Source organism: Bombina bombina, chromosome 2, assembly GCF_027579735.1.
Source record: "Bombina bombina isolate aBomBom1 chromosome 2, aBomBom1.pri, whole genome shotgun sequence".
NCBI classification, from domain to species: Eukaryota; Metazoa; Chordata; class Amphibia; order Anura; family Bombinatoridae; genus Bombina; species Bombina bombina.
Window position 1 is genome coordinate 555861877 of NC_069500.1, and position 22175 is coordinate 555884051.

Below are 22175 nucleotides of genomic sequence, written 5' to 3' on the forward strand. Positions count from 1 at the left end.
TAGATCTCCTGCTGAGTTGTTCGCCTCACATCAAATCTTTGTTTAAGTTTCGGGAGATGCGTCCCGGTTTCTGCCCTCCTCGGCCACTATTAAAAATTAGAGTTGCGAGGTTTGAGGTAGTAATTGTGCTGTTTTTGCTGGCATGGGAGTTTGGAGCTCTTTCAGTGTGCGGCCATCTCCCTGTGTGGCCAGGATCCGCACCAACATCTTTATTTTTAACCAGAAACATCCCGGCTGCAGCAGGTGATGTTGAGTGAGAAATTAAACCCTTTCTCAAGTTGTCATCCAAATATGACCTTAAATATGTTAATTCATTTTGAGAAAGTGGGTACATTTTCCCATGTGGAATTTGTGACCCTGGAATTAGATCTATAGGACAATCGAATTTTCTATGGGGAGGAAGACTTTCAGCCTCCTTCATGTCAGTACTTTTTGCAGACATGCAGTCGTTGACTATAGCTTTTAATGCAGAGTTCTCAGCTTGAACTTCTGTTAGTCCATGAGCCAGATAATCCAATTTTTGGTGAATATTACTAAATTCATTCTTTATTTCATTAGGATCCATTTTCAAAAATGGAAGAAGGTATACTCCCCTATATTATGTGTGGTCTGGAAATTATGTGATATCCTGTTTTAGACAGGTTGAAAAAAGCAGTATTTATTTATAATAGGGGGTGTGTTGCTCTTTAAATGTCTAAACCAGGCAGCAAGGAGTATGTGTTACCTGTTCTGACACAAGTGAGACAGTTATTGGCAGGTTGATGACTGCACTTATTATGGTCAGTAATTTATGATACAAGACCAAAAATAAGATTACAGAGAGTACTGGTTAGAAACTTTTGGCAAATATCAGAGTTCACATATCAGTAATGCAAGCAGATAATTAGATTGGAGATTCAGAGAGTTTGTCCCTTTAAATGTCTTTTATCCAGTTTTCACGCACTCACACACTCTCACATAAAATATATACAGTTCTCACACAAACGATTAGCTCCCCATATATGGATGCACAGCAAGAAGATATGCCCCAATTCATTACATCAATACGGTTCGTTTGTAGGAAGTCAAGTAATAATACCAGCGTTTGTAGATAAGAGAATATAAATTACCATAAGCGAGGATTGAAACCGTGGTGCAGTGATAGAGCTTGGAGCATTTACTTACACGTCCGACTGAGACCTCCGTGTAGCGGTGTGAGTGTGACTTACTTCCGGGAACTCTGGGTATGTAGATCCGGCGGCTCCGGGATACGGCAACGAAGTTGCAGAGAGGATATGTACTAGAGATCAGCAGGTAACAGAAAGGTGTTACGAAGTGCTGCAAGGACAAAACAAGTTAGGGTAGATGAAAAAGAGGATGATTGTAGAGTAAATCCTTAGATTTAGACCGGAGTCCAGGGAAGAACTTGTTAACCAACAGGTCTAATATTCCACAAGAAAGACTTCAATTTCCAGGCAAGGAATAATTGCCACTAGCTGCCTTAAATAGGGAGGATCAGTTACCTGGGTGGGGATATACCTTAACGGTATATCACACAGTTGCACTCTCTCTACTTTCTTTATGTTACTGACTTTGCTGTATTTCTTGGAACAAATCTGTTCCTATATTGATTAAGGCTTTTATTGGCATTAGATGTAAAATACACTGACATTAAAGGAGCTAATGTATTCAAAGTAAAGGGTTGCTGGGGGTTCTGGGTACATTTTGCAAATCAGAAAAATAATTTTGAATTAATGGGAAGACTGGAGTCTACTCCACAGTAGTTTATCAGCAACAAATTGCATAATAAATCAATTTCACACACATAACCCACTTTAAAGTTTATTCATAAAAACGTTTATTTACAAACATACTATTCACAAATAAAACTAAGGTTAACACAACTAACACAAATAGTGCCAAATATATATAATATTTGTCAGCACAATGTCAGCATTCCTTATTATTATTATACAAAATCCAGTTAGCTTAAAATGAAAGAACAGTAAAAACACATTAATTACAAGTAAAGAAACCTTATATAAATTTAGATTTTACTAACTGCAAAATAATGAACGATGAGTCTAATATCAGTGGGCATAAGATCAGGTAAAATTTTAACTAAATACATAATAAATAACTGTCCATACTGTATCAATGTGATACATTTAAAAACATTAAATGGATATTCTAATGAAAAAATGACATGTTCTAATTAAATTATATAAATGTACAGTACTAATCCTAGATAACAATGCGTTTAACCCCCTACAGGGGTTTAATGTATATGTAAATTCCTGCTCAGCAGGACATAGACAGTAACTGGTCGGGTGGTGAGACTGATGTTCCTGCTTTGCTGACTGTCTGACAAGGTTTGCAGCTCTCATTCAGGACGTCAGTAATACAATAATTACATGCTATAGTGAACTAGAGCATGTCAATTTGCACTGGAATATCCCTTTAAATCATCAATCAAATCATAGTAAACATATTTCAAATAGCTTAAGTACCAGAAAACTAATACAGTATGGTCGCAATATAGTAAAATAAATTAAAAAAACATATATAAAAGGAATTTTGAAGTAGAATGCAAACCAATGGTTTATATATAATTCTACAGAGAATGAATGGTCCTTATTTTAACAAAGATAATATTCAGCAGGAACATTAAATACACAGCCACAAGTATTAGAGAGGTATAAATGAAGTATATATTATGGCTAGCAAAAAAACGGCAGTAACTCAGCCGTAAAGATCATGCTAATTACTGCTGCTGTTAGCAGAACTGTAAACAGGCATATATGCAATGCCAACAGCTTCTAAGACATTACTTGGTTAGTATTTGGAGATACAGCTGAATTATTAGTGGAGGGAGTTTCCATATCAATTCAAATTTAAATTGTGAGCAGATTATTACCATCTCTATTTAAAGCACAGGTTAATGGCAATCAAATTGGATAATTTACCGCCAGCATTTTGGATTTCACCATTCCTATATGTTGCCAGAGTCAAATATTATACAATGTTTATATAAAGTAGAGATTAATGGATCTATCCATTTAGAAAAAAAACTCAACATTTCATAAGTACTTAATTATATATTATGATTTTTTTGTGTGGGATCTCTAAGCAATATCTTTCTTTTGCCATTTTCATACCTAAAAATTGTAATTTGTACTATGATTCCTAAATGGTAGAATTTTGTTTTTTTATATTCCCTGATCTTGGAGCTGCTCATTGTGTAAAGGTTGCCATTAATTTGATGCCAAAATGGTCTTTTAAGAATTTGTTAGTGTGAAAATACTAGAGTGTAGAATTCAAGATCTTATTTTTTTTAACATACCTGTTCACTTATCAAAACATAATCAACAAATGTCTGATACTGTAAAGAACTGTAATTTGTCATTAATTTTGAGAGTGAATATTTATACATCAGGTGATTTGACTGGTACAGTATACATTTAATCGTGATTTTGGTAATGTTTTCGCCATAAAAATTTGTCATTCTTCATCCAAAGCGTATTATCCCAATTGGCTTTCTCCTTTGATGATGATGATGATGATGATGATGATAATACTGTACTTTCACACACTTTTTCTATTACAGACAAGTCAGTGAGCCGGCTGAGACTATCATCATTTTGTTCATTGAGAATATCCCAAAAATCTTTAGAACGATGTTTCACCTTGGTTACTGGTACTTCACATTGATGCCTCGCTGGTTGTTCTATATGACGATTCGTCTGACTACTAAACAGGTCATCAAGAATAGATGTATCTCCAAGCAAGTCTGTAACACAGTCTGTCTCTTTAGCCAGCTTTTTAGTTGTAGAGATTTCCTCTTTAAATAACCGGTGTTCCATTGTTTGTTTTTGTATATTAACAGCTTTATATTCTTCAGTATTTATCACACTACTTTTCACAAGATCTTGATGATTTTTAGTGACATTCTCTTGCTTGGCTAAATTTGCACACTTGTTCACATTGTTATTTATACAACAATAATTACTATCAGTTTCTGGGGACTGTATAATGTTTAAGTATTTTTTATGTTCTGTTTTTTCAGAATATCTATTTCTTCTTTTTTTCACCGGTGACGTGTGTTTTGCTTTTTTAAGTGCTGTTTCTCTTTCATGCTTTACTGGCAATAGAACTGGAACAGTCACTGGATATAGATCTTTAACATCGGAATACTGGCTGCTATAGAATTCTCTTAGCATATCCTGCCGAACGTCTGACTTTGCAGTTAAGACATAACGAGCAAATTCTTCAGTTGAATCCATATTAAAGTGCTTAACCATTTCTTCAAAATGCTTCCTACGAAATAAACACACACAGATAAAAAATGCTTAAATATTATGACCTAGATTACAACTGGAGCCCAAACACGTTCATGAGGTTGCAATTTTTTACTGCTGGAACCAACATTACAAGTAACACATTTAAAAAATGTTGTGACCTCGCTAGCTAGCAGTAACTAATGCCCCCTATACTTTCAATAACAGAACTGAAACTCACTCTTGTATTACAAATCCATGGTTAAAGAGACATAAACCACTAAATACTTTTAATAGACCCCCCCCCCTCTAATTATGCTGCCATTTTGGAACCTAGGTTACACAGCAGGTATCCGAAGGACAGCTACTACACATGTGCAAACACGTCACCACTGAAATGCAGTGAAAAGGAAATTTATGCTTACCTGATAAATTTATCTATTTTACGATATGATGAGTCCACGGATTTCATCCTTACTTATGGGATTACGCCTCCTGGTCAGCAGGAGGAGGCAAAGAGCACCACAGCAGAGCTGTATATATAGCTCCTCCCTTCCCTCCCACTCCAGTCATTCGACCAAAGTTAGGAAGAGAAAGGAAAAGCCAAAGGTGCAGAGGTGACTGAAGTTTAACAAAAAAATACCTGTCTTAGAAATGACAGGGTGGACCGTGTACTCGTCATATCGTAAAAGAAATAAATTTATCAGGTAAGCATAAATTTCCTTTTCTTTTATAAGATATGACGAGTCCACGGATTTCATCCTTACTTATGGGATACAATACCAAAGCTATAGGACACGGATGAAAGGGAGGGTCAAGACAGGAACCTAAACAGAAGGCACCATTGCTTGAAGAACCTTTCTCCCAAAAACAGCCTCGGACGAGGCAAAAGTATCAAATTTGAAAAATTTGGAAAAAGTGTGAAGAGACGACCAAGTTGCAGCCTTGCAAATTTGATCAACAGAAGCATAATTTTTAAATGCCCATGAGGAAGCCACAGCCCTAGCAGAATGAGCCATAAATCTTTCAGGAGGCTGCTGTCCAGCAGTCTCATATGCAAAACGGATGAGAGGTAGCCGTACCTTTCTGGCCCCTACGTTTTCCAGAAAAAACAACAAATAATGAAGATGATTGACGGAATTCCTTAGTTGCCTGCAAGTAAAACTTCAGGGCACGGACCACGTCCAAGTTATGTAACAGACGCTCCTTCCTAGAAGAAGGATTAGGACACAATGAAGGAACAACAATTTCCTGATTAATATTCTTATTAGAAACAACCTTAGGAAGGAAACCAGGTTTGGTACGTAACACCACCTTATCAAAATGGAAAATAAGATAAGGAGAATTACATTGTAAAGCTGAAAGCTCAGAAACTCTGCGAGCAGAAGAAATAGCAAGCAAAAATAAAACTTTCCAAGATAACAACTTAATATCTATGGAATGCATGGGTTCAAACGGAACCCCTTGAAGAACATTAAGAACTAAATTCAAACTCCAAGGTGGAGCAATTGGTCTAAACAGAGGCTTGATTCTAGTCAGAGCCTGACAAAATGATTGAACGTCAGGAACATCTGCCAGACGTTTGTGTAGCAAAATAGACAAAGCAGAAATCTGTCCCTTTAAGGAACTCGCTGACAATCCTTTCTCCAATCCTTCTTGGAGAAAAGATAAAATCCTGGGAATCCTAACCCTACTCATGAGTAGCCCTTGGATTCGCACCAATAAAGGTATTTATGCCATATCTTATGGTATATTTTTCTAGTAACAGGCTTGCGCGCCTGAATCAAGGTATCAATGACCGCATCAGAGAACCCCCGTTTAGATAAAATCAAGCGTTCAATCTCCAAGCAGTCAGCTGCAGAGAAATTAGATTTGGATGATGGAAGGGTCCCTGAATGAGAAGGTCCTGTCTCAATGGAAGCTTCCACGGTGGCAGAGATGACATGTCCACCAGATCGGCATACCAAGTTCTGCGAGGCCATGCAGGAGCGATGAGAATCACCAAGGCCTTCTCCTGTTTGACTCGAGCAATCACCCGAGGAAGGAGAGCAAACGGAGGAAACACATAAGCTAGGTTGAACGACCAAGGCACTGCCAAGGCATCTATCAGTTCGGCCTGAGGATCCCTGGACCTGGATTCGTATCTTGGAAGCTTGGCATTCTGATGAGACGCCACCAGATCCAATTCTGGTCTGCCCCATCTGAGAATCAGTGTGTCAAAGACCTCCGGATGAAGTTCCCATTCCCCCGGATGAAATGTCTGTCTGCTCAAAAAATCCGCCTCTCAGTTGTCCACTCCTGGGATGTAGATTACTGACAGATGACAAGAGTGAGCCTCCGCCCACCGATTTATCTTGGATACTTCTGTCATCGCTAAGGAACTCCTTGTTCCTCCCTGATGATTGATGTAAGCCACAGTCGTGATGTTGTCCGACTTAAACCGGATGAATTTGGCCGAAGCCAACTGAGGCCAAGCCTGAAGCGCATTGAATAGTGCTCTCAATTCCAGAATATTGATTGGAAGTAGAGACTCCGACCGAGTCCACACATGCTGAGCCTTCAGGGAATTCCAGACTGCACCCCATCCTAGTAGACTGGCATCCGTTGTCACTATCACCCATGAGGGTCTGCGGAAACCAAGTCCCTTGGGACAGATGATCCCGCGACAACCACCAAAGAAGAGAGTCCCTTGTCTCCTGATCCAGATATATCGGAGGAGACAAATCTGCATAATCTCCATTCCACTGTCTGAGCAGGCTCAGTTGTAGAGGTCTGAGATGAAAGCGAGCAAATGGAATGATGTCCATTGCCGCCACCATCAATCCATGGTGGCGGCAATGGACATCAATAACATTCTGACTTCCGTCAAGAAAATTTTCATGGATACAGAATCTATTAGAGTTCCCAGGAAAGGAACCATTGTCTGTGGAATTAGTGAACTCTTTTCTAGATTCACCTTCCACCCATGAGCCCTTAGAAAGGACAGAACCATGTTGGTATGAGACTGTCAGTTGGTAAGACGACGCCTGGATTAGAATATTGTCCAGATAAGGCGCCACTGCAATGCCCCGTGGTCTGAGAACCGCTAGCAAAGACCCTAGAACCTTCGTGAAGATCCTGGGTGCCGTGGCCAGCCCCGAAAAGGAAGAGCCACAAACTGAAAATGTTTGTTCAGGAAGGCAAACCTTAGAAACTGGTGATGATCTCTGTGGAAAGAAATGTGTAGATATGCATCCTTTAAGTCCACGGTAGTCATATATTGACCCTCCTGGATCAATGGAAGAATTGTCTGAATCGTCTCCATCTTGAAGAATGGGACTCTGAGAAACTTGTTTAGACTCTTGAGATCTAAAATGGGTCTGAACGTTCCCTCTTTTTTGGGAACCACGAAAAGATTTGAGTAAAACCCCTGCCCCTGTTCCTGTATTGGAACGGGACGAATTACTCCCATAGTGGAGAGGTCTTTTACACAACGTAAGAACGCCTCTCTTTTTATCTGGTCTACAGACAATCGTGAAAGAAGAAACCTTTCCCCTGGGAGGGGATTTTTGAACTCCAGTTGATACCCCTGGGACACGATTTCTAGTGTCCAGGGATCCTGAACGTCTCTTATCCAAGCCTGGGCAAAGAGAGAAAGTCTGCCCCCTACTAGATCCGGATCCGGATCGGGGGCCGCCCCTTCATGCTGACTTGGGAGCAGCAGCGGGCTTCTTGGGTTGTTTACCCTTGTTCCAAGACTGGTTGGGTCTCCAGGCGGAATTGGCTTGTGCAAAATTCCCTTCCTGTTTAGCGGAAGAAAAAGAAGGGACTCCCTTGAAATTTCGAAAGGAACAAAAATGACTCTGTCTACCCCTCTGCTTAGATGCTTTATCCTGAGGTAGGAGATGACCCTTACCTCCCGTAATGTCAGAAATGATCTCTTTCAAGTCAGGCCCGAATAGAGTCTTCCCCTTGAAAGGAATAGCCAAAAGCTTGGATTAGAGGACACATCTGCAGACCAAGACTTTAACCATAAGGCTCTGCGTGCTAGAATGGAAAATCCTGCATTCTTAGCCGCCAATTTGGCGATCTGAAAGGCGGCATCCGTAACAAAAGAATTAGCCAGTCTAAGGGCCTTATTTCTATCCATTATTTCCTCTAAAGAAGTCTCAGTCTTAAGAGACTCCTCTAAGGCGTCAAACCAAAAGGCAGCCACAGTTGTTACTGGTACAATGCATGCCATCGGTTGTAATAGAAACCCTTGATGAATAAATAGCTTTTTTAGAAGACCCTACAACTTTTTGTCCATAGGGTCCTTGAAAGCACAGCTGTCCTCAATAGGGATAGCCGTACGCTTAGCCAGGGTAGAGATAGCTCCCTCCACCTTAGGGACCGTCTGCCAGGAGTCCCGAACGGTGTCAGCTATAAAATTAGGGGAAGGTGAGAACGGGATACCTGGTCTTTCCCACTCCCGAGAAACAATGTCCGAAATTCTCTTAGGAACCGGAAAGACATCAGAATAAGAAGGAACTTCTAAGTATTTGTCCATCTTACACAATTTCTCTGGCGGGTACCACGATAGAGTCACAGTTGTCCAGAGTCATCAAAACCTCCCACAGCAACAGACGGAGGTGTTCAAGTTTAAATCTGAAGGATATGACATCCAAATCTGTCTGGGGCAAAGCACTCCCTGAGTTAGATAGTTCCCCCTCGGACAGGATCTCCCTACCCCCCAACTCAGAGCCCTGAGAGGGTACATCGGATAGTCATCAAGGCATCAGAAGTCGCAGGGACCACATGGGTTTCTGCCATGCTACGCTTGCCTTGTAACACTGGCAACTTAGATAACACTTCTGTAAGGGTGGATAACATAACTGCAGCCATGTCCTGCAGGGTGAATGAAGTGGACGCCGTTGAAGAACACAGCGTCGCTTGGGCGGGTGTTAGGGGTTGTGACGCTTGGGGTGACCCTGAGTCTCATCAGTCTGAGAAATATCTTAAGATAATTTTGAATTAAAAAATATCTGGTCTTTAAACTGTAAAGCCCTCTCAGTACATGAGAGACAAATAGTAAGAGGGGATTCCAGAGTGGCATCTAAACACATAGAGCATGTGACCTCCAATAGATCAGCCATGACAAGGCAAATTGGTCCTGGTATTCAATTTAAAAAATAAAAAATAACGTTTGAAAAATAATTTTGTAAACGAGTGTACTGTGTCTTTAAATTTTAAAACTCTTAGAATTTTATGGTCTATAAACCAACTTATGCAATACTAGCAATCACTATAGGGGACTTTCCTCCCCTTATAAAAGTACACTCTAACTTTCTTTTGCCTTTACACCTATGACAAAATAAAACAAAAAAATTACTGCACCACGCCACAGCTCTGCTGTGGCACCTACCTGCCTCCACGTGCCAACCAAGGATACCTCGTGACTGCGTGCCTAAGACCGCTTGTCAACTCTGTTGAAATACAACAAGCGGACCTAGGGACACCATAGCCTCGATGAGCACTGACGGGACCTGGATACCAACTGCGTGGGCGGTAGTCTAACTCCCAACAAGGAGAACCACATGGCCTGCACCTGTCGTAGTAAAAAACGACTAAGGCAGTAAAACGGTACACAAAAAAATGACCCCCTTGTCTTTTTGTTACGGAATAAACAAATAAGCCCCAATTGACCCCAGCGCACAGCACAACAATGTACCCCGCAATGTGACCGGGCAAGTGATTAAAAGCCTGCGAAGTCTCACAACTGAATACAGCTAATATATCACAGGGGGAAAAATGATCATGCACACCATCACACTTGCAGGTCGATTACCCCTTCCTGTTGCAGCACAGTATGGCCAGTCTGTTCTGAGCTTGCATCGCATCCCCAGAAAACAGTAAAAAACTGCACATACCTCAATGCTGGTGCAGTCTGCACTGGTCCCACACGAATAAGAGGTCCTTCTTTCATCTCCTCTTGCACATCTGTGGGGACAAATAGGGTCTCAGATAACAGTCGCTAAGACCATCAGTAGGGCAGCAACAGAATGGGAGACACGGAACACAGCAGCCTCTATCTCTGTGGATAGGTCTCAATTCCCATCGTTGAAAAGCTTGTAGCTTTGCCCCTGAGTAAAATAGTATTCACTGGTACCACTGTAAAATAATAAACTCTTGATTGAAGAATCAAAATTAACACCTCACTTTACCTCACTCCTATTACTAACACAGGCAAAGAGAATGACTGGGATGGGAGGGAAGGGAGGAGCTATATATACAGCTCTGCTGTGGTGCTCTTTGCCTCCTCCTGCTGACCAGGACGCGTAATCCCATAAGTAAGGATGAAATCCGTGGACTAGTCATATCTTGTAAAAGAAAACTAGATTCAAACATGAAGGCAACCATGACAAGAGGTAGGTGGAGAGTAACTTCAAAAATATACTTATAAATTTGTATTTAGTGTTTAATGTCCTTTTATTCCTTGCACTCGAGCAATCATTACATTAATGCCTGAAAAATTAACCAAAGTAAATAGCTCTGGTAAAGGCATTGGGGGGTAGTTATCAAGCCGTCTACTTTTCTGCCTTCGCCGGCCCAATACGCCGCCTAAGCTCGCCTACCTTCGCCGCCGCGGACCTTGAATACGTTCGCCTAAGTTATCAAATAAAGCTGTCAAAAAGCCGCGGGGCGATGAGCAGCGGACTGTGAGAGTTATCACTCATCCGATCTCGCTGCTCTTCGGCTTTTTCCCAGCTTTATTGCTAGCTCTCACTAAGCACCCACACTAAACTACACTGTTCTATCCCTATACCGGCGCCCTCGGAGCCTCCCGCAACTCAATAAAGTTACTAACCCCTAAACCGCCGCTCCTAGACCCTGCCGCAACTCTTATAAATGTATTAACCCCTAAACCGCCGCTCCTAGACCCTGCCGCAACTCTTATAAATGTATTAACCCCTAAACCGCCACTCCCGGACACCGCTGCCACCTACAGTATACCTAGTAACCCCTATCCTGCCCCCCCTATACCGTCGCCCTCTATAATAAAATTATTAACCCCTATCCTGCTGATCCCGCACCTCGCCACAACTAAATAAATTGTTTAACCCCTAAACCGCCGCTCCCTGAACCCGCCGCAACCTATATTAAACCTATTAACCCCTATCCAGCCCCCCCTACACCGTCGTCACCTATAATAAATTTATTAACCCCTATCCTGCCCCCCACTACACCCCCGCCACTGTAATAAAATTATTAACCCCTAAACCTAAGTCTAACCCAAACCCTAACGCCCCCCTAACTTAAATATTAATTAAATAAATCTAAATAATATTTCTATTGTTAACTAAATGAATCCTATTTAAAATTAAATACTTACCTTTAAAATAAACCCTAATATAGCTACAATATAAATAATAATTATATTGTAGCTATTTTAGGATTTATTTTTATTTTGCAGGCAACTTTCAATTTATTTTAACTAGGTACAATAGCTATTAAATAGTTATTAACTATTTAATAGCTTACCTAGCTAAAATAAATTGGAATTTACCTGTAAAATAAATCCTAACCTAAGTTATAATTACACCTAACACTACACTATACTTAAATAAATTATTCCTATTTAAAACTAAATACTTACCTGTAAAATAAACCCTAATATAGCTACAATATAAATAATAATTATATTGTAGCTATCTTAGGCCTAGATTTAGAGTTCGGCGGTAAAAGGGCTGTTAACGCTCCGCGGGCTTTTTTCTGGCCGCACCATAAATTTAACTCTGGTATCGAGAGTTCAAACAAATGCTGCGTTAGGCTCCAAAAAAGGAGCGTAGAGCATTTTTACCGCAAATGCAACTCTCGATACCAGAGTTGCTTACGGACGCGGCCGGCCTCAAAAACGTGCTCGTGCACGATTCTCCCATAGGAAACAATGGGGCTGTTTGAGCTGAAAAAAAACCTAACACCTGCAAAAAAGCAGCGTTCAGCTCCTAACGCAGCCCCATTGTTTCCTATGGGGAAACACTTCCTACGTCTGCACCTAACACTCTAACATGTACCCCGAGTCTAAACACCCCTAACCTTACACTTATTAACTCCTAATCTGCCGCCCCCGCTATCGCTGACCCCTGCATTACACTTTTAACCCCTAATCTGCCGCTCCGTAAACCGCCGCCACCTACGTTATCCCTATGTACCCCTAATCTGCTGCCCTAACATCGCCGACCCCTATGTTATATTTATTAACCCCTAATCTGCCCCCCACAACGTCGCCGACACCTACCTACACTTATTAACCCCTAATCTGCCGACCGGACCGCACCTCTATTATTATAAAGTTATTAACCCCTAATCCGCCTCACTAACCCTATAATAAATAGTATTAACCCCTAATCTGCCCTCCCTAACATCGCCGACACCTACCTTCAATTATTAACCCCTAATCTGCCGACTGGAGCTCACCGCTATTCTAATAAATGTATTAACCCCTAAAGCTAAGTCTAACCCTAACACTAACACCCCCCTAACTTAAATATAATTTACATCTAACGAAATAAATTAACTCGTATTAAATAACTTATTCCTATTTAAAGCTAAATACTTACCTGTAAAATAAATCCTAATATAGCTACAATATAAATTACATTTATATTATAGCTATTTTAGGATTAATATTTATTTTACAGGCAACTTTGTAATTATTTTAACCAGGTACAATAGCTATTAAATAGTTAAGAACTATTTAATAGTTACCTAGTTAAAATAATTACAAATTTACCTGTAAAATAAATCCTAACCTAAGATATAATTAAACCTAACACTACCCTATCAATAAAATAATTAAATAAACTACCTACAATTAACCTAACACTACACTATCAATAAATTAATTAAACACAATTGCTACAAAGAAATACAATTAAATAAACTATCTAAAGTACAAAAAATAAAAAAGAACTAAGTTACAGAAAATAAAAAAATATTTACAAACATAAGAAAAATATTACAACAATTTTAAACTAATTACACCTACTCTAAGCCCCCTAATAAAATAACAAAGACCCCCAAAATAAAAAATTCCCTACCCTATTCTAAAATACAAAAATTACAAGCTCTTTTACCTTACCAGCCCTGAACAGGGCCCTTTGCGGGGCATGCCCCAAGAAGTTCAGCTCTTTTGCCTGTAAAAGAAAACATACAATACCCCCCCCCCCAACATTACAACCCACCACCCACATACCCCTAATCTAACCCAAACCCCCCTTAAATAAACCTAACACTAATCCCCTGAAGATCTTCCTACCTTGTCTTCACCATACCAGGTTCACCGATCCGTCCTGGCTCCAAGATCTTCATCCAACCCAAGCGGGGGTTGGCGATCCATAATCCGGTGCTGAAGAGGTCCAGAAGAGGCTCCAAAGTCTTCATCCTATCCGGCAAGAAGAGGACATCCGGACCGGCAAACATCTTCTCCAAGCCGCATCTTCTATCTTCTTCCATCCGGTGCGGAGCGGGTCCATCTTGAAGCAGGCGACGCGGATCCATCCTCTTCTTCCGATGTCTCCCGACGAATGACGGTTCCTTTAAGGGACGTCATCCAAGATGGCGTCCCTCGAATTCCGATTGGCTGATAGGATTCTATCAGCCAATCGGAATTAAGGTAGGAATTTTCTGATTGGCTGATGGAATCAGCCAATCAGAATCTAGTTCAATCCGATTGGCCGATCCAATCAGCCAATCAGATTGAGCTCGCATTCTATTGGCTGTTCCGATCAGCCAATAGAATGCGAGCTCAATCTGATTGGCTGATTGGATCGGCCAATCGGATTGAACTAGATTCTGATTGGCTGATTCCATCAGCCAATCAGAAAATTCCTACCTTAATTCCGATTGGCTGATAGAATCCTATCAGCCAATCGGAATTCGAGGGACGCCATCTTGGATGACGTCCCTTAAAGGAACCGTCATTCGTCGGGAGACATCGGAAGAAGAGGATGGATCCACGTCGCCTGCTTCAAGATGGACCCGCTCCGCACCGGATGGAAGAAGATAGAAGATGCGGCTTGGAGAAGATGTTTGCCGGTCCGGATGTCCTCTTCTTGCCGGATAGGATGAAGACTTTGGAGCCTCTTCTGGACCTCTTCAGCACCGGATTATGGATCGCCAACCCCCGCTTGGGTTGGATGAAGATCTTGGAGCCAGGACGGATCGGTGAACCTGGTATGGTGAAGACAAGGTAGGAAGATCTTCAGGGGATTAGTGTTAGGTTTATTTAAGGGGGGTTTGGGTTAGATTAGGGGTATGTGGGTGGTGGGGTGTAATGTTGGGGGGGGGTATTGTATGTTTTCTTTTACAGGCAAAAGAGCTGAACTTCTTGGGGCATGCCCCGCAAAGGGCCCTGTTCAGGGCTGGTAAGGTAAAAGAGCTTGTAATTTTTGTATTTTAGAATAGGGTAGGGAATTTTTTATTTTGGGGGTCTTTGTTATTTTATTAGGGGGCTTAGAGTAGGTGTAATTAGTTTAAAATTGTTGTAATATTTTTCTTATGTTTGTAAATATTTTTTTATTTTCTGTAACTTAGTTCTTTTTTATTTTTTGTACTTTAGATAGTTTATTTAATTGTATTTCTTTGTAGCAATTGTGTTTAATTAATTTATTGATAGTGTAGTGTTAGGTTAATTGTAGGTAATTGTAGGTAGTTTATTTAATTATTTTATTGATAGGGTAGTGTTAGGTTTAATTATAACTTAGGTTAGGATTTATTTTACAGGTAAATTTGTAATTATTTTAACTAGGTAGCTATTAAATAGTTCTTAACTATTTAATAGCTATTGTACCTGGTTAAAATAATTACAAAGTTGCCTGTAAAATAAATATTAATCCTAAAATAGCTATAATATAAATGTAATTTATATTGTAGCTATATTAGGATTTATTTTACAGGTAAGTATTTAGCTTTAAATAGGAATAAGTTATTTAATAAGAGTTAATTTATTTCGTTAGATGTAAATTATATTTAAGTTAGGGGGGTGTTAGTGTTAGGGTTAGACTTAGCTTTAGGGGTTAATACATTTATTAGAATAGCGGTGAGCTCCGGTCGGCAGATTAGGGGTTAATAATTGAAGTTAGGTGTCGGCGATGTTAGGGAGGGCAGATTAGGGGTTAATACTATTTATGATAGGGTTAGTGAGGCGGATTAAGGGTTAATACATTTATTATAGTAGCGCTCAGGTCCGCTCGGCAGATTAGGGGTTAATAAGTTAGGCAGGTGTCGGCGACGTTGTGGGGGGCAGATTAGGGGTTAATAAATATAACATAGGGGTCGGCGATGTTAGGGGCAGCAGATTAGGGGTACATAGGGATAACGTAGGTGGCGGCGATTTGCGGTCGGAAGATTAGGGGTTAATTATTTTAAGTAGCTTGCGGCGACGTTGTGGGGGGCAAGTTAGGGGTTAATAAATATAATATAGGGGTCGGCGGGGTTAGGGGCAGCAGATTAGGGGTACATAAGTATAACGTAGGTGGCGGTCGGCAGATTAGGGGTTAAAAATTTTAATCGAGTGGCGGCGATGTGGGGGGACCTCGGTTTAGGGGTACATAGGTAGTTTATGGGTGTTAGTGTACTTTAGGGTACAGTAGTTAAGAGCTTTATAAACCGGCGTTAGCCAGAAAGCTCTTAACTCCTGCTATTTTCAGGCGGCTGGAATCTTGTCGTTAGAGCTCTAACGCTCACTGCAGAAACGACTCTAAATACCGGCGTTAGGAAGATCCCATTGAAAAGATAGGCTACGCAAATGGCGTAGGGGGATCTGCGGTATGGAAAAGTCGCGGCTGAAAAGTGAGCGTTAGACCCTTTAATCACTGACTCCAAATACCAGCGGGCGCCAAAAACCAGCGTTAGGAGCCTCTAACGCTGGTTTTGACGGCTACCGCCGAACTCTAAATCTAGGCCTTAGGATTTATATTTATTTTACAGGTAACTTTGTATTTATTTTAGCTAGTTAGAATAGTTATTAAATAGTTATTAACTATTTAATAACTACCTAGCTAAAAGAAATACAAAATTACCTGTAAAATAAATCCTAACCTAAGTTACAATTAAACCTAATACTACACTATCATTAAATTAATTAAATAAACTACCTACAAATAACTACAATTAAATACAATTACATAAACTAACTAAAGTACAAAAAATAAAAAAAGCTAAGTTACAAAAAATAAAAAAATAAGTTACAAACATTTTAAAAATATTACAAAAATTTTAAGCTACTTACACCTAATCTAAGCCCCCTAATAAAGTAACAACCCCCACCAAAATAAAAAAAATGCCCTACCCTATTCTAAATTAAATAAAGTTCAAAGCTCTTTTACCTTACCAGCCCTTAAAAGGGCCATTTGTGGGGGCATGCCCCAAAAAGTTCAGCTCTTTTGCCTGTAAAAGAAAAATACAACCCCCGCCAACATTAAAACCCACCACCCACATACCCCTAATCTAACCCAAACCCCCCTTACAAAAACCTAACACTAATCCCCTGAAGATCATCCTACCTTGAGTCGTCTTCACTCAGCCGAGCAGCGATGGAACCAAAGTGGACATCCGGAGCGGAAGAAGTTAATCCTCCAAGCGGCGCTGAAGAAATCTTCCATCCGATGAAGTCATCATCCAGGCGGCGCTGAAGAAGTCTTCAATCCGGGCGATGTCATCTTCCAAGAGGCGCTGAAGAGGTCTTCTATCCGGGGCGATGTCATCTTCCAAGCCGGGTCTTGAATCTTCCTTCCGCCGACGCGGAACATCCTTCTTCACCGACGGACTACGACGAATGAAGGCTCCTTTAAGGGACGTCATCCAAGATGGCGTCCCCTCAATTCCGATTGGCTGATAGGATTCTATCAGCCAATCGGAATTCAGGTAGGAAAAATCTGATTGGCTGTTCCGATCAGCCAATAGAATGCGAGCTCAATCTGATTGGCTGATTGGATCAGCCAATCGGATTGAACTTGAATCTGATTGGCTGATTCCATCAGCCAATCAGATTTTTCCTACCTTAATTCTGATTGGCTGATAGAATCCTATCAGCCAATCGGAATTGAGGGGACGCCATCTTGGATGACGTCCCTTAAAGGAGCCTTCATTCGTCGTAGTCCGTCGGTGAAGAAGGATGTTCCGCGTCGGCGGGAGGAAGATTCAAGACCCGGCTTGGAAGATGACATCGCCCGGATAGAAGACCTCTTCAGCGCCTCTTGGAAGATGACATCGCCCGGATCGAAGACTTCTTCAGCGCCGCCTGGATGATGACTTCATCGGATGGAAGATTTCTTCAGCGCCGCTTGGAGGATTAACTTCTTCCGCTCCGGATGTCCACTTCGGTTCCATCGCTGCTCGGCTGAGTGAAGACGACTCAAGGTAGGATGATCTTCAGGGGATTAGTGTTAGGTTTTTGTAAGGGGGGTTTGGGTTAGATTAGGGGTATGTGGGTGGTGGGTTTTAATGTTGGGGGGGGTTGTATTTTTCTTTTACAGGCAAAAGAGCTGAACTTTTTGGGGCATGCCCCCACAAATGGCCCTTTTAAGGGCTGGTAAGGTAAAAGAGCTTTGAACTTTATTTAATTTAGAATAGGGTAGGGCATTTTTTTATTTTGGGGGGGGTTTGTTATTTTATTAGGGGGCTTAAATTAGGTGTAAGTAGCTTAAAATTGTAATATTTTTAAAATGTTTGTAACTTAGCTTTTTTTATTTTTTGTACTTTAGTTAGATTATGTAATTGTATTTAATTGTAGTTATTTGTAGGTAGTTTATTTAATTAATTTAATGATAGTGTAGTATTAGGTTTAATTGTAACTTAGGTTAGGATTTATTTTACAGGTAATTTTGTATTTCTTTTAGCTAGGTAGTTATTAAATAGTTAATAACTATTTAATAACTATTCTAACTAGCTAAAATAAATACAAAGTTACCTGTAAAATAAATATAAATCCTAAGATAGCTACAATATAATTATTTATATTGTAGCTATATTAGGGTTTATTTTACAGGTAAGTATTTAGTTTTAAATAGGAATAATTTATTAAAGTATAGTGTAGTGTTAGGTGTAATTGTAACTTAGGTTAGGATTGATTTTACAGGTAAATTTCAGTTTATTTTAGCTAGGTAGCTATTAAATAGTTAATAACTATTGAATAGCTATTGTACCTAGTTAAAATAAATTGAAAGTTGCCTGTAAAATAAAAATAAATCCTAAGATAGCTACAATATAATTATTATTTATATTGTAGCTATATTAGGGTTTATTTTAAAGGTAAGTATTTAGTTTTAAATAGGATTAATTTAGTTAATAATAGAAATATTATTTAGATTTATTTAATTAATATTTAAGTTAGGGGGGCGTAAGGGTTAGTGTTAGACTTAGGTTTAGGGGTTAATAATTTTATTACAGTGGCGGCGGCGTAGTGGGGGGCAGGATAGGGGTTAATAAATTTATTATAGGTGGCGACGGTGTAGGGGGGGGCAGATTAGGGGTTAATAAGTTTAATATAGGTTGCAGCAGGTTCAGGGAGTGGCGGTTTAGGGGTTAATACATTTATTATAGTTGCGTTGGGCTCCGGTTGTTTAGGGGGTAATAACTTTATTTAGTTGCGGCGGTGTAGGGGGGACAGATTAGGGGTGTTTAGACTCGGGGTACATGTTAGGGTGTTAGGTGCAGACAGCTCCCATAGAAATCAATGGGATGTCTGTCAGCAGCGAACTTGTACTTTCGCTATGGTCAGACTCCCATTGATTCCTATGGGATCCGCCGCCTCCAGGGGTGGCGGTTTGAAAACCAGGTACGCTGGGCCGTAAAAGTGCCGAGTGTACCTGCTAGTCATTTGATAACTAGCAAAAGTAGTGAGATTGTGCCGCACTTGTGTGCGGAACATCTGGAGTGACGTAAGAATCGATCTGTGTCGGACTGAGTCCGGCGGATCGAAGTTTACGTCACAAAATTCTACTTTTGCCGGTCTCGAGCCTTTGATAACTAAGGCGAATCAGCCTCGCCACAAATACGCTGCGGAATTCCAGCATATTTGAGGTTGACGGCTTGATAACTACCCCCCTTAGTGACTGCTCTTACAGGACTCTTAGGTTTCATTTTCACACTTTTTAAATATTTATTTTTTACAAAGAACATTGCTTTTGTGCATAGACACACTAATGTCATGAACTGAAAGGGACAGTGTACTGTTAAATTAGTTTCCCCTTGATGTGTTTACAATGACTTGTTATACCAGCTGCAGAGTTAAAAGCGATGGGAAATTGCTGATTTAGGTATATTTTCAATATGAAATAGTTGTCTTTGCTTATTCAAACCACAACATAACCTAACTGGCTGAGCTTGGAAGGAACGTTTCTCTCTATATTTACCTGAAATTCTTCTATTTTTTTCTCTTACTGTATACACAGTGAGATCAGTACTTGGAACAATTGAAGAATTAACATTTTACTATATCTGTTCTAAATATTCTATACTTGTCTATTATCAGTACATAAGTATTGAAATGAACAGTATAGAAAGGGATATAATAGGCAAGGACACCTATTTCAAATGAAAAAAAACCCAAAACAAATTAAAACAATTAAAAACACTCCAGCTGATAAAGTGGATCATTGGAAACACATTAAAGGGGAGAAAAAAATGGTGTACACTGTCCCTTTGATAAACACTGGTCTAGATTCAATAAGGCTATTTCTGAAAGATTAGTATGTCTTGTTGTGAAGTTGAGACAATAACATATATATTTAGAGGTTGTAAGATCAATGGTATTTGTTTATTAAAGGGACACTAAACCCAAATTTTTTATTTTGTGATTCAGATAGAGCATGCAATTGTAAGCAACTTTCTAATTTACTCCTATTATCAAATGTTCTTCATTCTCTTTGTATCTTTATTTGAAAAGCAAGAATGTAAGTTTAGATGCCGGCCCATTATTTGTGAACCACCTAGGTTGTTCTTGCTGATTGCTGGATTAATTTAACCGACCAATAAACAAGTTCTGTCCAGGGTCTGAACCGAAAAATAGCGTAGATGCCTTCTTTTTCAAATAAAGATAGCAAGAGAAAGAAGAAAAAATGATAATAGGAGTAAATTAGAAAGTTGCTTAAAATTACATGCTCTATCTGAACCACAAAAGAAAAAATTTGGATTCAGTGTCCCTTTAAAGTAAAAATAAACAACACTACTGTTAAATCCATTTAAGCTGGGGCATGATTGGTACACAGTACATGTGTGTATGAAGTATAATATATATTAGAGTTCTTCATAGGACCTTTTTAATGGGTGCCCCCCTCAGCCTGATTTTAGTGGCACTGGCAACCTGGCTGAAATATAAGTCAATATTAAGCTAAAATGAACTAATACTAAAACTGTTCAATGCTTATTGAACAAATTCATTATATACATTTATGTTAAATTATGCAATGAATTTGTAATTTGGATAGCAGAAAATGTTAAAATATTACAAAGTAGTACACTGCCCTACCCTGCTACTTCATAATGTCACCCGGCTGGCAACATTTTCTGTGGAGTTCACTGTATGAGTTACACTGTAAAAATGTTACTTATAAGTTTTCAGAAAGTCGTTTATTGTAAAAAGATGTATTTTGTATTTTAGTGTTTTTGGTTTAGCAGGAAGATTAAAACATAGTCACGGCTGGACACTTAAATTTCAATTTTTTTTTTAAATCCTTCAGGGTTAACTAAATATAAAAGGTGTCCTATTCGTAAGTGCATTACAATATGGAGAAGATAGAAGTGAGGGGCAGTCAAGGGAATTAAATTACTTATGTTTATATGTTTTACTTTCAACCAGAGGTACAATTATTAATGTATATGTTACTGCCAGCCAAGGGGTAAAATTACTTCTGTTTATATGTGTTACTGGCAACCAGAGGTACAATTATTATTGTATATGTTACTGCCAGCCAAGGGGTAGAATTACTACATAGTTGTGAAAAATATACATTGTGGGATAAAGAGTGGGGGCTTTTTTTTGGGGGGTGGGGGTGGTTGTGTGACTCCATCTACAATTAAGTCCAGTCACCGGCTAATTGTACAGTAGAACCACTGGCAAACCTTATGACAGTAGGTTCTAATGGAAATGATAAAGGCTAATTCATAAAACCCAGATAAATTGATACAAAATCTTGTGATAACCTTTGCAGTGAGATTTTACATTGGGTAAAAGAGAATATAAGAGAGTTTTCTCGTTACCTTTGCATTGCTTTTGGAGTCTCTCCAATCAGATAAGTTATTTCATTAGTGTGATGAACCTTCTTTTGTTTCTGAGTTACAGGATCCTGTAACAGGTTGGAACTTGTTGTTGCTGCATCTTCTGTTGGGTTTTTATGTTTAAATGTCTATGATGAAAAACACAAGTAGTGAAACAAGTTATTTTTAGTTCCCATTAGATGATAAGTGTAATATACACTCAATTTTAATCTATGTTAAATGTGTGCAACTTACAGCTTGCAAAGGATATAAAAGTCAAAATTACATTTTTGTTATGATTTAGATCAAGCATTTAAATTTAAAACATTTGAAATAACATATCAAATTGACTTTGTTCTTGGTAACCTTTGTTAAAAAGCATATGTACATATGCTCAGTAGCACAAATTCACTGCTGGGAGATAGCTGGTGATTGGTGCCTTTTCATTCGCTCACCAGATGTGTTCAGTTAGCTCAAGGTAGTGCCATTGCTTTTCTGAAGCTGACTTTAACTATGTGCTTAAACATTTTGAAAGGGTTAAATACTCACTGTACATTACTAAATTAGCTTTGCTATGAATAAAAGGAGGAACAACTAATGATTTTAATGGGGAATTTAAGAAGTGGACTAAAGCAAGCAGAAACCATGGAAAGTAATGATCTCTGACGCATACCCCAGTCTGCTTATCAAAGATAAGCTATC

General features: G+C 39.4%; 1 protein-coding gene across 1 annotated transcript in view; it reads right to left on the minus strand.

Moving 5' to 3' along the window:
- Nucleotides 1-1808: 1808 nt before the first annotated feature.
- Nucleotides 1809-22175, minus strand: part of ERCC6L2 (ERCC excision repair 6 like 2) — a 433149-nt gene continuing 412782 nt past the window's right edge. The window contains 2 exon segments of the mRNA XM_053702417.1: nt 1809-4296; nt 21477-21622. Of these exon segments, the coding sequence (XP_053558392.1) occupies nt 3441-4296; nt 21477-21622 (1002 nt within the window). The 3' untranslated portion in view covers nt 1809-3440.